The sequence below is a fragment of the Sardina pilchardus genome, chromosome 24 (assembly GCF_963854185.1).
Source record: "Sardina pilchardus chromosome 24, fSarPil1.1, whole genome shotgun sequence".
NCBI lineage: Eukaryota > Metazoa > Chordata > Actinopteri > Clupeiformes > Clupeidae > Sardina > Sardina pilchardus.
The window spans coordinates 15,313,138-15,328,602 of record NC_085017.1 but is presented as its reverse complement, the minus strand read 5'-3'; the positions used below and the strand labels follow the sequence as shown (position 1 = coordinate 15,328,602).

At 48.0% G+C, this 15,465-nt stretch overlaps 1 protein-coding gene across 1 annotated transcript in view; it reads left to right on the top strand.

The window, feature by feature from the left end:
* The window catches only part of trps1 (trichorhinophalangeal syndrome I), a 106,486-nt gene that overhangs the window by 24,524 nt on the left and 66,497 nt on the right, over nt 1-15,465 (top strand). Inside the window, exons 3-5 of the mRNA XM_062530146.1 lie at nt 4,632-4,865; nt 4,953-5,746; nt 9,786-10,987. Of these exons, the coding sequence (XP_062386130.1) occupies nt 4,632-4,865; nt 4,953-5,746; nt 9,786-10,987 (2,230 nt within the window). The remainder of the gene's footprint in view (nt 1-4,631; nt 4,866-4,952; nt 5,747-9,785; nt 10,988-15,465) is intronic.

The window sequence follows — 15,465 nt, the reverse complement described above, 5'->3', positions numbered from 1 at the left end:
CACAGGGTTTTACGTGCATGGCTAAATTTGAGTCGAGGCTATTGTGGTAATATAGTTTTAATAAACACACACCCCCTGCCCAGCCAACTTCCTCTGGTGAGAGGAGAGGCGAGGAGAGGAGAGGAGAGGTGGGGAGGCAGATGAGCATTATTATAGAGCTCACTCTCAGTCTGTGGGGGTCCCACCAGCTGTGTCTGTGACCGCCGGTCATGTTTGCTCCCCTGAGCCGCTGAGAAAGAGCCTCACTTCCCCAGTCCGTATTTGGACGCGCCGCTGCGAAAGGAAGAGCGGGGAAGCAGAGGGAGTCAGATTTGACTGCGTTACAGCAGATCACTGCACCTCCAGGGCACGGTTGCTTTTGCTCGCTGTGTTGACTGGCTGAAGAAGGCTCATAGTGCTGTAAAGATGCTACAGGGGCCTCACTCTCACTCTCACTCTCACTCTCACTCTCACTCTCCACTTGGGAGATGTAGGACATGAGGACTTGAGGTTATGTGCATGCTTGCCATACCAGGCCTGTGTACTCTAGAACTACTACAACTCCAGAGAAATAGTACTTAGGCGATTAGTTTAATAAGGTGACGATATGCCTTTTACTTTCACAGGTTTTGAAATTCATGTCATAGAACATGATGTTATTATTATGGTTCATAGCTCCAAAGAGCTTTTTTGAAACTTCTGGATTTTGTCGTGAATCCTCGAAACTTTACTTCAGCTGACCTTGATAGCATGCTGAGCAGTATCATTAAAAGGTGCTCATCTTAATACTGAGTATACCGTTGACAGAAAGATTTCTGCATTAGATAATAAAAAGCACACTGTCTCTGTCTATGAGCAAGGTCATCCTGATTCCTGCAGCATTTTAATCGTAATATCCGACCTGTTCAGTCCAACCCCCACTCAGTCTGAGTCTGAGACATTGATTGTGTTATGACAGCACAAGCCTTTAAGACCCTGAGGCTAGATACTGCCCCCTGACTTTGGTGAAGAATACCTGCCGTGACAGTGCATCGGAGCAGGCCCCAAATGTGATGCCGACCACCTGGCTGCCCTCGTAGAACGAGACGGGTTAGTGAACTCAAGACGCTATTGTTGTAAGCTCCCGTGTCCCCCCAGTCAAAACAACCCCCCACCCCCCACCCTCCTTTTAACAAGGGTCGTCCATGTGGACCAGACACAACGTCATCCGCTGTGGAGCGCTCATTGTTTGGAGCTTTTTTTCTCCCCCTCTCTTCTTCCTATTCTCCTGCCCATGTGGGAACCGGAATCGGAAAAAAAAGGGGCGAGCAAGAATTGCATGATTTAGTTTGACATCTTGGATGACATATTTTGAGAAGGGTCGCCTCGTGTGTCATTGTGGTTGGCCCGTAGCACCGTCACTGGGGAGGTGAAACGTGACACTCCACAGCGTTTGCCTGTTTTTGTCCGCGTGAAGGTTTCTGTCATAGTCATTGATCGCTCCCATTCACTGAACCACATGCTGCCTTTATAGTGGCAGGTGGAAAACATTGAAATGCTTTTCTGGCAAATATCACACCGCTCCATTTCTCACATCTGCAACATCTACAATTGGAGTTAAATGACAACTTGTGTAGGCTGCTGTTCTGACCTGCTTGACTTGCTTGTGCCATCACAGTTTAGGAGGAGCCAGAGGTAAATACAGTATGTCTATCAATCATGACAGATTTTGATGTTTGCCCTTTTCGCTTTACAACAGGTAGGATCTTAGACTGGGTGATCAGGTTTTGAAAGGCGCGCACACCTTTATTTATCAAAGTAATCCACCTAAGAGCCTCTCCCTCCTGGACTAATGTGACTGAGGCCTGTCTTCGGCTGATAAATCCTCTGATCTGACGCCTTTCAGCGAGCAGTCGGAAGTGCTCTTGCATGGAGCACAAAGCAGGCCTTGTTCCTCACGTGCATGCCAGGCATCTTGTTGAATGAGTGCTCACGTCAGGGCATCTTTGTCAATATTCTTGGCAAACTTGGCTTGCTTTGCCGTGTGATAAAATCAGACTAGATTGTTCAGAGGAAATCTCAAGAGAGTGTTGCTGGGTAGTGAAAGGAGGTTGCTGTGGCAGCTGCACTTCAGGCCATGTTTTTTTTTTTGTCACAATGGTGTCTCCATGACGAAAGAAGCAGGACTGTCTCAAACCGTATACAGCAGTGTCTCGCTAGTGATGTGCAGGCAATATCTAATGTACCAGACTAATGTAGAATCACACTGCACTATTGCTTCAGAGGGGCTGGGAAGTTACTAGTAAAGAGGTGGATGTACAGTACACATACTGTACTTGAATTGAAACAGCAAGCTTGACTGATCTTGACTGTGTCATCTCATTGGCCGTACACTATAAGGCTCTGTCCAGCGGGTTGTTCGCCACTGCTCAGTATGCAAGTCCAAAACATCGGCGCCCCACCTCCCCGACTTTTTTTAATTAAGGAAATGGATTGTCCTCTCCTCTTCAAAAGCCATATTATACGTTATTAAGTTCTCGAGGAAGCCACAATAACGGACAGGGAGGACCGCAATAAAGAACGCGGGCGGGGGCTGGGGGCTGGGGGCCGGGGCAAAAGATGAAAATAAAGGCAATGGTGATTCGAATTGACTAGCACAGGAATGTGCTTAATGGCTCAGAGCTATGAACACTGATTATTATATCTGTGGATGGCGGCATTCAGGTGGTAACGGTGGTCATCCTCCCCCTTAGAAGCTTGAATATAATAAAGAAAAAAATACTTGACTTGATTTTTTTCTTGTAAACTTGCATCCACTAATGAAGCCTCTGTGCTTAGGGGCATCCCAGCGCTTTTATCCCTGCCCCACGGAGTGAGAGACGGACGAATAAATAATTGAAGAAGTATAACAAGGTAGTGCTGCTAGGGCAGGTAATGAATGGAGCCTGGAAAGATTACTCTTACATTCTCTGAAATGTGATTAAATATGTAGTGCACTCTGGTTTTGATGGAGGTTTACATTGATCCAAATTTTATTGAAACTGAAATCCCAGCTTTTTCTTTTTTGCGTGTGTGCGTGCATTTCAGGAGGGAAAGGGAGCAAGGGGCACAGAGGGTATTTTGTGTCAACATCTCGTTTACCCATCGTAATGCACGGCCATTTTGACATTTTCTCCGAGGCCCTGTAGATAAAAGCTGTTTTCACTTCTCAGTTAATGTAATAGCAGCACAGTGGTCTGCACTGTTATTTTTTTTTTCTCTAAAGTCGACCTCATGCAATTTTAAAAATAGTGAGTCTGTTTGGTCAGTGCTCCAAAGGGTTTTAACGGCAACGTTTCGTTCCAATCTCCAATCTCCACGGCCTTTTTAATAGGGACCGAGAGGTGCCAGAGAATTCTGAGGTTTAGACAGACTTCGGGCATTAGCGTGTGACGCAATCGCGCAATCAAGTTTTTCTTTGTTTCCTGTCATTATAACAAAAAAGAAATACATATCCCTCGACTCTCACACACACTTTCACACACTTTCACACACTCACACACACACACATTCACAAAGAAAAACAGAAATCTGTATTCAGAGTGATTGTCTCAGTGACTACTGGTGGCGCATGTTAAGTCAGACGAGCCCAGCGTGAGGATTGTGAAAGGAGGACTGAACCGGCGGTGGCGTAATGAGAGAACGGGGTGTGGTAAGATTTGTGTGCCGTTGGTTCAGATTAGATTTTCCTAAAGGCTTCTATTAACATGGCCATGGTTTAGGCGTTGTCCCATTGCCTGATTTAATACCCATTTGCTTCACAACCTAAATTAGGAAATTGCTCTCGATCGTTTGCACTGGCTAAATAAGAGTGGAGTGGATTCTGGACCAATGAGAAATTGTGAGCGAGGGTAGTATGGGGCGAAAAAAAGTACAGTTTGTTCATGCACAGCTATTTTATAGGAACATGTCTAAAATGCTGTTCACTCACTCTTGTGTTTGATCTCAGTATCTAGAACACATTTCTTTAATGTTGTTTATGGAGAAGTACTGTAAAGCCCAGCTAATGATTTTTTTCCAAACTTTTTTCGTTCTCGTCATTATCTGTAAGCGATACGCTCATGTGACCTCACACTGAGGGTGATTTCATGTCACGAATCAGTTTAGAAAATCATCCCAGCCACCCCCAGATCCCCCCCTCCACCACCCCCCCACCCCCCACCACCCCCCTCCATCCTTTCAAAAACCCCACTCCCTTTTGCTCTTTGATTTGGTTCGCTGCTTAAAATGCGGGTCCGCAAGCCACATCAGTGACACAAGCGCACAGATTTTATTCATTAAAATATCATCAACAAAGCTCGGCGCCCGACATCGTCGCTGATATTAGGGCTCAAAAGAACAGTTTATGGACTAAGCTGGGAAAAGGGGCACAACTTGTTGTTCACAAAAGACTTGTTCACCGCACAGTCCTTTTATTCCCTCCATTTAGAACATACCAGAACAATTGGAAGATGCTTTTGTTTCTCTTTTACGACTTGTAGATGGTTAGGAAAACAGGCTCCACAGTCATAAGGTTCTCTTTTTTTTTTTTTTTTTCGTTTTTTGTTTTATCATGGTCTATGCTCTGCACCACAAAAGAGGCCTCCGCGTCCTTAACCCTCTCCTCTTCTTGCTTGCTGTTGTGTCTCTTGCAGATATGGTGCGGAAAAAGAACCCCCCTTTGAGGAGCTTCGGCGGTGAGGAGGAGGAGGGTGAGGCCCTGGCGGCCGAGGCCAGCGGGCCCGAGAGCGAAGACGCCGACGGCGGCGGACGGCCAGCCGAGCCCAGCAGCGCCGACGGAGAGCAGGGCCAGCGCGCCGACGTGCCCGTGGCGGCCGACGAGCCCGAGGAGCCGCCCGTCAAGCGCGCCTGGAGAGGAGGCGGCGGCGGCGGAGGAGGAGGAGGAGGAGGAGGAGGAGGAGGAGGAGGAGGAGGAGGTGGCGGCGGCGACAGCGGAGAGGCAGGCGCGCCAAGAGACAAGCCTGCTTTTCATTACGGCGCGGGACACAAGAAGGGCGGAAGCAGCGGCGGCGGGGCCTTTCCCGGAGGAGGAGGAGGAGGAGGAGGGGAGGACGGCGAGACAGACACCCGGCTGCTGATTCTCACGTCCCGCGCCGACAGAGCGGCGGACGCGCGCCACGGCTGCTCCGCGTCCCCCTCCCGGTTCGAGGAGGAGGAGGAGGAGGAGGAGGGGGAGGAGGCCCGCGAGCCCGGCGGCGGCGTCTGCAGGCTGCAGGAAGGCTGGCAGCGGACGGGCGGCGGGGTCATCGTGCAGGGCTGCACCAGCAACGGGCAGGAGAGCGACTCGGCCACACACAGCCCGGAGACGGGCCACGACGACGGCGAGATGCCCCCCCTCCGCTCATCTCTCCACTTGCGGAGGAACAGCAACGGCACCCCCGGCCTGCCAAGGACAGAGGGCGCTTCTAGCCCACCTGGCTCGGACTCAGGCATCCCCCCCCCATCCTCCTCCTCCCCCAAGCTGCAGGACTTCAAGTGCAACATCTGCGGCTACGGCTACTACGGCAACGACCCCACCGACCTGATCAAACACTTCCGCAAGTACCACCTGGGATTGCACAACCGGACGCGGCAGGACGCCGAGCTGGACACCAAGATCCTGGCGCTCCACAACATGGTGCAGTTCTCGGCCCAAAGCCAGGGCAAGGAGGCCGGCGGGCGGCTGCTGGGGCAGGCTGGGCTCAGTGGGAGTTTACCCGACCCCACCTCCCCACGGCCCTCACTACTCAACGGCACCTACGATGTGCAGGTAACCAACACACTGGGATGAAAATTAGCACCAGCCACCAGCCAAATGCTGGTAAAATGTGAGAGTGGCTGGTAGATTTAACATTGAGTGGCTGGTTAATTTGACCAGAAATCTGCTATTGGCTGATACATTTCCACATTTTCAAATTTTAATTTCCAGCCCTGTAACCAACACACTGGGTGCCTCTCATTTGGGCTTTTATACGGTGCGTCCTCCCTCGCTCCTCGGGCCTCGATACTCACTGATCTACATGAAGAATGATGGGGCGAAAACAATGGGATAGTCTATCCAGTGTTAGTTATAGATCAGTGGGAACGCCCCTCGAGGATCGAGCATCGAGGATCGAGGAGGCATGTTGAGAAGCACCTACTGTCTTCCCACGGCTTAGGCTGTAAGGTGCGTGCAGAGCACCCAGATATACTGTACATCCCACTGGTCCCAGCAATATCATATAAGTGCATACATAGTGCTGCAGCTGCATACATAGAAATAAATTACAGTTTGTAGGTAGGTTAATAGAAAATAGTGTTTGTTGGAAGATGATATTCATCCTAGAATTGGGTTTGAAGTACAATTTCATAGACGGTAATTGCTTTATTTAAACAATCAATTCATACATTAATGACCATACTGTCCCCTTACTGGATTGGTTGTAAGAATCATGCACCGCACAGAGATTTTGTGCCATTTGTCCCAAGGACATCACACAAGTACACACTCCTAGAAATAAATTGCATTTGCCGTTTGGTAGGTAGGTAGGAAAGTGGAAAATAGGCCTGGAAAAGGTTGGCAGGTAGTATTCATCTCAAAATTGGAAGTGCAATTATATGTAATTGCCTTCTTGTAACATTTAATTCGTACATTAAAGGGCAAAATAAACACAGCTCAAAAGATGGAAATTTGAACATATAGATTTGTGTGGTATTTTTAAAATCTATTATGCTGCATAAAATGTATTGTAAAGGCTGCGTTTAGTGAGTATAACTTGGTACATGTGCTATTATATGCGACTTCCAGGTCAGTATCTGAGCTTTTTAGCATCTGCGCGACATTTTAAGTTGGGTGCATTAATACAGTGGAAAATGCAGATGACGGGACGGCGTTTAGACAAAATGAGTGTGACAAAAAAGCCATTTGTTAAAGTAACAGTGAGCAGTTTTTCACAGTAATCATCAGTCAAGTCAGAAATAGCTAGATTAGTCATACTGAACGCCAAAGTCAGTTTTTCCTTCACGAAATTTATTTTCTTTTATGTTTTTTTTAAAAGCCCACTCAGTAATATTCCAGCCTCAAGTCCAGGTCTGCAGGTGGGAGATCTGTCTAGTCCACTCAGGCAAGCTGCAAGTCATTTTTTTAAAGTGGCGCGATCACTTAAGAGATTTATTATGACACTAAAAAGTGAAAGTTTCTTGTATTAAGACAAAGTGGAAGTTCATGCCAAAACTTATATTGCACACATGGACAAGCTCTATGGAGGGAAGGAAAAGGCACAGCCTAACAAGTCCCACCAAGAGCAGAAATAGCATTACCTGTCGCAATTACCATCCGCTCGATTTGATCAAATTTAACCATGTCGTACAGAACCCGCCCCTGCTAAGTATATCAATCGAAAGTCCCCGGGGTTTCCATATTGTCATTATGAAACTGAAAAAAAAATGCGATGAAAGAAAGAAAAAACATTCAGTATTCATTCCTAGTGGAATTTTCCATGCGGTAATATAGAAGACTGTGATTTCTCATTACCCAATGAGAATGTGAGGGAGGGGTTAGAGAGAGAGAGAGGGGGGGGGGGGGTTAAAGTTGGGTTGAGGGGTGGTGGTGGTAGTGATGGTGGTGGTGTGTGTGTGTGTGTGTGTGTGTGTGTGGGGGGGGGGTGTTAGTCGAGTTGAGTAGAGCGCCAGTGAAAACAGGAGGAACTCGATTTATTTAAAACGAGCAGTAATGAGCAGATGTCAGTGGCATTTATCTGCACGGGCCCTCTGTGCGGTTACGCTCTCCACTTCAGCGATGTCGTGTTTACAATCCGAGCGGCGTAATGACTGACTACACTGCTCTGCTGGAAATGAGGTGTGTGTGCTTTGTGTGTGTGTGTGTGCCCCCTCCCAGTCCCTCGTCCACCTACGCACCGGCCGTCCCATGCCAGGCCAAGGTGATCTGGCCCCACCAAAGCACACAATTGGAATCATTTATCCCAGCCTCTCTGGAAGGAAATAGTTACTATTCTTATCTTGCTTTTGTGCATTTGTAATTTTTTTTTTTTTTTACAATGGAGGTTAATATGAAAAGTCATATTTTTGTTGCTATATATAGTGTACGTTTGTTTCTGTTAGAGTTGCCATTTGCAGATGGTATGTGTTTTGCCGTTCCCTTCGCAGAGGAGCATATTTGCTCAATATTGCACACAGTTTTAGGTTGAGTTTATTTTACTGTCGTGCCTTTTTTTGTAAGTGGGTGCGCACAGGGAGAGGTTGTGGATATCACTTAAGCTTTTTAAATTCAATCATAATCTGCCTGATGCAGTCTGCGGCCGATGGCACTCTAGTGTCTCATGGGACATGGTGAGATGTAGAAACTCCCCCTACACAAATACACGCACGCACACACACACACGCACACACACACACACACACACACACATATTCACACTCCCCCTGCCGATCTTTGTCTAATGTTATTAAAGCTGGGCAAGACAGCTCTGATTCCAGTGATATAAAAATACTGAGTGTGTCAAAAAAATGTCAAAAGATGGATCAGGTTTACTTTAAAGCGTTCCCTATAAACTATCCAGTCCTCGCAAACTGCACTAAATATTCGACTGAAACTGCAATACATCTCCGAAAGTACATTAATGCGACTAAAACTAACAAAAACACATGACTAAATTTGCCCGCGCGGTCGGTCCCGTCCACATATGTTCTAATGCAGACTTTTTTTGGTTGACCGTTTCTTTTCTTTTTTTATTTCTTTCTTTTTCGCGAGCACGGTTCAGAAGGCCTTCCATCATCTCTGGAATATACGGCCCCCGGGGAGCGCTCAGGAACTCGGTCTGCTGCAGCCATTACGAGACGTTCCCTGCGCTCCCACTCCCGTCTGCGGGAATGATGTCAGGCTTCCCCTCCTCGACTCGACTCGGAGCTCTTCTCCGCTCCCGCTCCTCTCCTCTACTCTCGGCGCTTTGGCGCGGGCCGAGGAGGATCAGGGACCTCCCACTCGCTCTCAGCGAATCCATATTAGCTGTCATTACCGTCGCCGTGCCTGGCTTTATGCTTTGCGTTTTCTTTTTTTTTTTTTTTAGCTATTATTTTATGGCTCATTCCAGCAGGCTTTTAGCGGACGTTTAACTGCGCCATAACACGAGGGCCTTTCAGAGCTGTTAAATGAGATTGTTCATGGTGTATCGAAAAAAAAAGATGAAAAATAAAAACAAAAAAATAATTGTCTCCCGGCTCTCAAACAGTTTATCTGTTTTAAAGATTTGAAAGCAAACAGGTGGTTGTTTGCCTTTTTAACTGTTTTAATTATATATATATATATTTTAGTTACTCCTTTTGTTCCCTCGAAGGCACAGTTTAGACACATTTTCAGGAAATAATTTTCAGTTTCAGCTGTCTGTCGCTTCACCCTGCCTATCAATTCCCAATTTGAGTTTTTCAGCGGATTTGTGAAATAAAAAGTATTACCGTGCGCCTTTTTCCCCTTCTCCGCTCCCAAATGTATTATTGCCTTATCCCGAGGATATGTTCCAGCCCGATAGTCTTCACATCTTTTCACAGGGAGCCCTTTGAGTCCTGCTCTGAGATGTAATAAAAACATTAAATGAACTGTGATTTTTGCCTTTTTTGTAGATGACTGCTGCATCCCCTATGCTATTGGCTCTGTTACTGAAAGCAATCCTTTTATAGTTTCTGTTCTTGTGTCATCCTGGGACTCTGTTTTTCTTCTTTTTTTCTCAAGTCACTAAGATATACATACGCTTGCTTGATTTATTTATTTATTTAAATGTCCACGTGTTTTCTTCCCGTTTTCTTTTTCCCTGTAGGTGACGCTTGGCGGCACCTTCATCGGCATCGGTAGGAAGACGCCCGACTGCCAGGGCAACACCAAGTACTTCCGCTGCAAGTTCTGCAACTTCACCTACATGGGCAACTCTCCGGTGGAGCTGGAGCAGCACTTCCTGGCCACCCACCCCAACAAGATGAAGAGCCCGCCGCCTCTCCCTGCGGCGGGCCACGAGGACAAGCCCCTGTCGGAGCGCAAGGGCAACTGCGTGGTGGTGCGCGGCGGCGGCCTGGTTGGGCTGGAGGAGCACGGCAAGTGGGCGGACCGGGTAGCGGTGCGCGCCGACGACGACTCGGTGGCGGGCTACTCGGTGCCCATCCGACCCGCCGACCCGGCCTCGCCGACCAGCCGGCCACTGGAGGCCGGCAGCATGGCCTACTACTGGTGCAAGTACTGCAGCTTCAGCTGCGAGGCGTCCAGCCACGGCCGGCTGCTGGAGCACTACGACAAGAGGCACGGCCTGCCGGCCCGAGAGGGCAGCCCGGCCGAGCGCAAGTCCTCCAGGGACGGAGCCGGCGCGGACCAGGCGTCCTCGCTCCTCCACGCCCGCAGGAAGGACAAGGGCTCCGGCGGTGGAGGTGGTGCGGGAGGTGGGGGAGGTGCGGAGCCCGACGCGGTGGTGACCAGCTACAACTGCCAGTTCTGCGACTTCCGCTACTCCATGAACCACGGGCCCGACGTCATCGTGGTGGCGCCGCTGCTGCGCCACTACCAGCGGGCGCACAGCATCCACAAGTGCACCATCAAGCACTGCCCCTTCTGCCCGCGCGGCCTCTGCAGCCCCGAGAAGCACCTGGGCGACATCTCCTACCCCTTCGCCTGCCGCAAGAGCGCCTGCTCGCACTGCGCCCTCCTCCTGCTCCAGCTCTCCCCCGGCGGCGGCGGAGGCGGAGGAGGAGGAGGGGGAGGAGGAGGTGGTGGAGGAGGCGCCACTCCGCCGCGAGCCTCGGTCACGCACCTGTGCGACCAGTGCCCGTTCGCCACCACCGACATCGACCTGCTGCTCATGCACTACGACAGCGCGCACACGCCTCACGCCGCGACGGACATCAAGCCCGAGGAGGAGGCCGGCGGCGGCGGAGGCGGAGAGCGGGGGGCCAAAGGGCAGCAGCTGTCCGAGCACTCCTGCACCAAGTGCCCCTTCTTCACCGAGGTGGAGGAGGAGATCTTTCGCCACTACAGGTGAGAGTTCGGTCTCGGAGAATGACCTGTGGTAACACTCAGGGTCATTTTATAATGCAGTTGAAATGTACTAAATATGTTTTCTTGTTGTTGCGGTTTGTTTTGGTTGTAGGGTGGGAGCTTTTTTGTGGAAATTCATTTTGAGCAAAAACATGGCATTCAAGCATTCTTTACTGAATCCATGATAACAATGACGTTTAATGATCAGGGGGGTGTGTGTGTGTGTGTGTGTGTGTGTGTGTGTGTGTGTATTTGCGGAACAGAATAAATCCAGGTGGTGAGTCACTCTTTGTCATTAATCGCCATGACATCGAACCTGGCGGAGCGAATTCTGCGTGTGGTCAGCGGTGTGTGCCGCCCGGACTCTGATGACCATGTTTACATGATGGGAAATTCAGTCATTCAGCATGTGATTACTCTACAACGCTGTTGTGATGAACGAGAGTAAATTCGGTTTAGCTCGTAATGGGCCACAGGTTTTGGCTCTTTGTTACGCGAGGTCTGTAGCTATGGAGCTTTTTTTGAATATGTCATGAAGCGCGTCACGTCGAGTAATCCGATACGCTGCGCATTGGTTTTTAATTTAAAATAGACTGTTCGACCAGGTGTGTGGTGTATGTTTGTGTGTGTGGTTACGGGGGCCGATTATTTGCATGCAGTTGTGCTGTGTATGTGTGTGTGTGTGTGTGTGTGTGTGTGTGTGTGTCTGTGTGTTTACGGAAAATAAAATAGTCCTCAACTTAACTGTGTAATAAATTTAGCCACTGAAGTTGGGGGATTGTGATCCATTACCTTGGCATAAGCTATCAATTACCACAAGTTTGCCTTGCGTGAGTTTACGGTCATGTTTAGCCTGCGCTGTTTTGATGTTATTGGGAGAAATGAGTTTAGAGCAGTAGCCCCCGTACAGTCAGTCCATATGTCTCTATGCCAGAGCACGTTGCTCTCGGGCCTCGACACAACAAAACAACTTCTCCAAAATCCAATAGAGCTGCATTGTAAATATAACAAGGCTAGCGTCAGCACTTTGTGCAATTGATGTCAGATCACTCCGCCGGCAAAGCCTGCATTAGATTATTTTTAGGATTTCCGGAAAAAAGGCTTTCACCTTGATTGAAGACGCAGTTCTTCTTTTTTGCGTATTCAGTATTGTAATAAGAAAACGTAGGCAATTATGGAAATAAAAAAAAAAATGTTAAAAAGGTGCCGTTATTTTTCTTGGTCTTTGTAATGCTGGTGTATGAGTGTTTAAGGGCAGAAACTGGACAGGTACATTGTGGTGGTGTTTCTTTATTTTCAAATTGTAGTAGACCTCATGCTTTGGAGCCTGAGGCTAGTTATTTCAGATGGAGGCCAACTGCCTCTGTTTCTCTGGCTAAATCAGAGCTTGTGTGTGTGTGTGTGTGTGTGTGTGTGTGTGTGTGTGTGTGGTATGTGCTTTTGAATAAAGTGCTTAGGGCATCTAGTGTGAAGGAGAGACTGGACGTAAAAACCTGCTCTTGTTTTGTGTTTGTGTGTGTGTGTGTGTGTGTGTGTGTGTGTGTGTGTGTGTGTGTGTGAACATAAAAAAAATGTTTGAACACATTCTATAATAAGTTTTATATCCAGCCTGTTGGGAAGAGTGTGTAAGGGAGGTGCTGTGGTTGTCGTGTTTAAGTTGCTGTTGCTGGTAGTTTTTCTTTTCCAAGTGTGGACTTGTGAATGACTTGTTCCGCTGAGCCTCCTAAATCTGTACCATACAGGCTATTATGCACTGGTATAGCGGCTATACCAGTGCATAAGACCCAGCTTCTTGTGATAAAGAGTGTGTGTGTGTGTGTGTGTGTGTGTGTGGGAGAGAGAGAGAGAGAGAGAGAGAGAGAGAGAGAGAGAGAGATGTAGTGTACAGACTACTACCTATTTGTAATGGCTGTCAGCTTTTGCTGTGACGGGTTATCTCTCCGGATGATCACCTTATCTCTGTCCCTTTGTATCATGCTAGTAACAGTGTATGGAGGCTTGCTGTCGCTGTGCCTTTGCTGTGAGGCCAGATGCACCCCATCAATCTCACTGCCCCACTACCCACTACCCACCCCACCTCATCTGCTCTCCCCAGCAGACGTCGCCCGGGCCTGGGGCAGGTCCCCATCAGGGCCCCCTTAGCTCCTTCCAGTCCAGCTCCACCAGCTGGTCAGTGGCGGGCAGTCAGGCTTGGCATAGGCAGAGCCTTTGTGGGGAAGTTTCCAGTAATTCTTTGAATGTTCAGGAGAAAGGGTGCATGTTTATTATGTGGTGTGTGTGTGTGTGTGTGTGTGTGCTGATTGACGTGCCCCCATACACTTAGTGTCGTTCAGACCCAGGTGATGGTATTGATTGCGTGCCCAGGCGCATGGCTAACAAGCTTTCATGTCGCTCGGCTGGCGCAGAATCGTCTCGTTCGCACTCTGACACTGATATTGGTTTGGGAAACTCTTCATCTCTCACTTTTCTTGGTGGAGCGGTGGGGAGTTGGGTTCAGAGGAAATCAATACGAGCTTTTCAGATGGACAAAAATGTTTTTGCTAGCATAAGCAGTTTGAGAGATTAAAGCGGAATAGTGCTGTAAACAGCATCTAACTTGATTGTTTGGCCTGGCATAAATGCGTGCGCACATGCATGTGCCAGCACGCACGCGCACACATACACCCACACACACTCGTACACTCACACATGCACACACACACACACACACACACACACACACACACACACACACACACGCACACACATTCACACACATGCACACACAAACATGCACACACACACACACACACACACACACACACACACACACACACACACACACACACACACACTTGACATTTAAATAGCATTACCGTGGACTAACTAAAAGTAATTATTCAAGGAGATGTATGTTCATATGGATGTATATTTATATTTAAGAGATGTATGTATGCAACTGAGATGTTTGCATATTGGTGTTAATGCACAGGACATACAGCAGATCTTTCCATTACTCTTTAAAAGTAGCCACATGTTACTTGGCTGATAGCAACAGTTAACATCAACATGCCAATTTAAGTTCCTCCAGGGGTCTGTCTCATTGAAAGATCATTTGAATTATGTTTTATCAAATTATTTATTTTGCCCTTTACATCCTCAATGTATTGTTGTCACTTGTCAGTCCTAATTTGCTCGATGAAGTCATCAATCTCAGTTTTAAAGTTTGATGTTTGCATTCTTTGTGGAACAGCTGTTCGAATTACAGTGGGATGTGAAGGATTTACAGAAATAATAAAGACGAGTAAATTGATGGAATTTGTCGACTCAGAGCTCAATCGCCGGAATTCCCAGTGGACGTTCGCATCCATTGTTTGAAACCGTGTGTGAGAAGACTGCGCCAGCTATTTTGTGATCTTTATCGGCACTGATCTAATTGTGAATAAAGTGAACACACACACATGACTGTTAGGAGGATTAAAGGGGAGATTGGGCTCCCCCAGCGACAAAACCAGCGCAACTTAATTAAAGGGCTTGGCGCATTGTGTGTGTGTGTGTGTGTGTGTGTGTGTGTGTGTGTGTGTGTGTGTGTGTGTGAGTGTGTTTTCTTAAGTAGTTAAGTTTTTTGTGCAGTGGAGAGAACTATGGGGTAATTAAATTTTATCTCTGCTGCAATGTGAATTTTGATATTCTCTCTTGTGCGTTATCTGATAGCGCCAGCTCGAGATGAGCCAAAGGAGAGAGAGAGAGAGAGAGAGAGGGAGGAAACACTGCAATGCTCTGCACGCACGCACACATGCACAGACACACACACAGACACACACACACACACACACACACACACACACACAGAGCGTCCAAACTACTGCCTAATACTTTGTCTCAGACACTCCACTGAACAATGCATGACTACTTCCTCCAAGCGTTGCTGACAACTTATTACCCCTTTAAATATTCGTTGGAATAGGAAGACTTACAAAAAAGTCATAAAGCCAAAATTATTTATATGAAACTCTGTTCCAGAAATCTCAGAATCTTTCAAAAATGGTGCAGGAATATATTACGGCAGTTCCTCTGCATGCTTTTGTACAGGGATGGAAACTACGTCAAACTTTGGGTTATGGGGTGTATGAATCCTGTATAGAAGTTATGTCAAGGTTCTTACGACAAATATGTGTTGCACGGTAGTTGTAATGTAAGAGTTTTCCCCAGCTCTCAGGAGTGTGTGTGAGTGGAGCCTCTGGTCACCGGAGCGGGCCACTGAGAGCCGGCCCGTGAGCGCCCCTCGCTCGTCCAGAGCCTGCGGAGCGATCCTTGTCGGGAGGAGAAGGGGTGGGGGTCCCGGGGTCGGCCCAAATATTTGTGTTTGCTGTCGGCGAGGTCGACAGAGGCGTGCAATTTATGTTGGAGCCGCGTGCGTAGAAGAGTTTTTTCAACGTTTTTTTTTTCATCATTCTCTTAAGAGGGAGTTTTTGTTTTGTTTGAGAGAAGATGTAAGA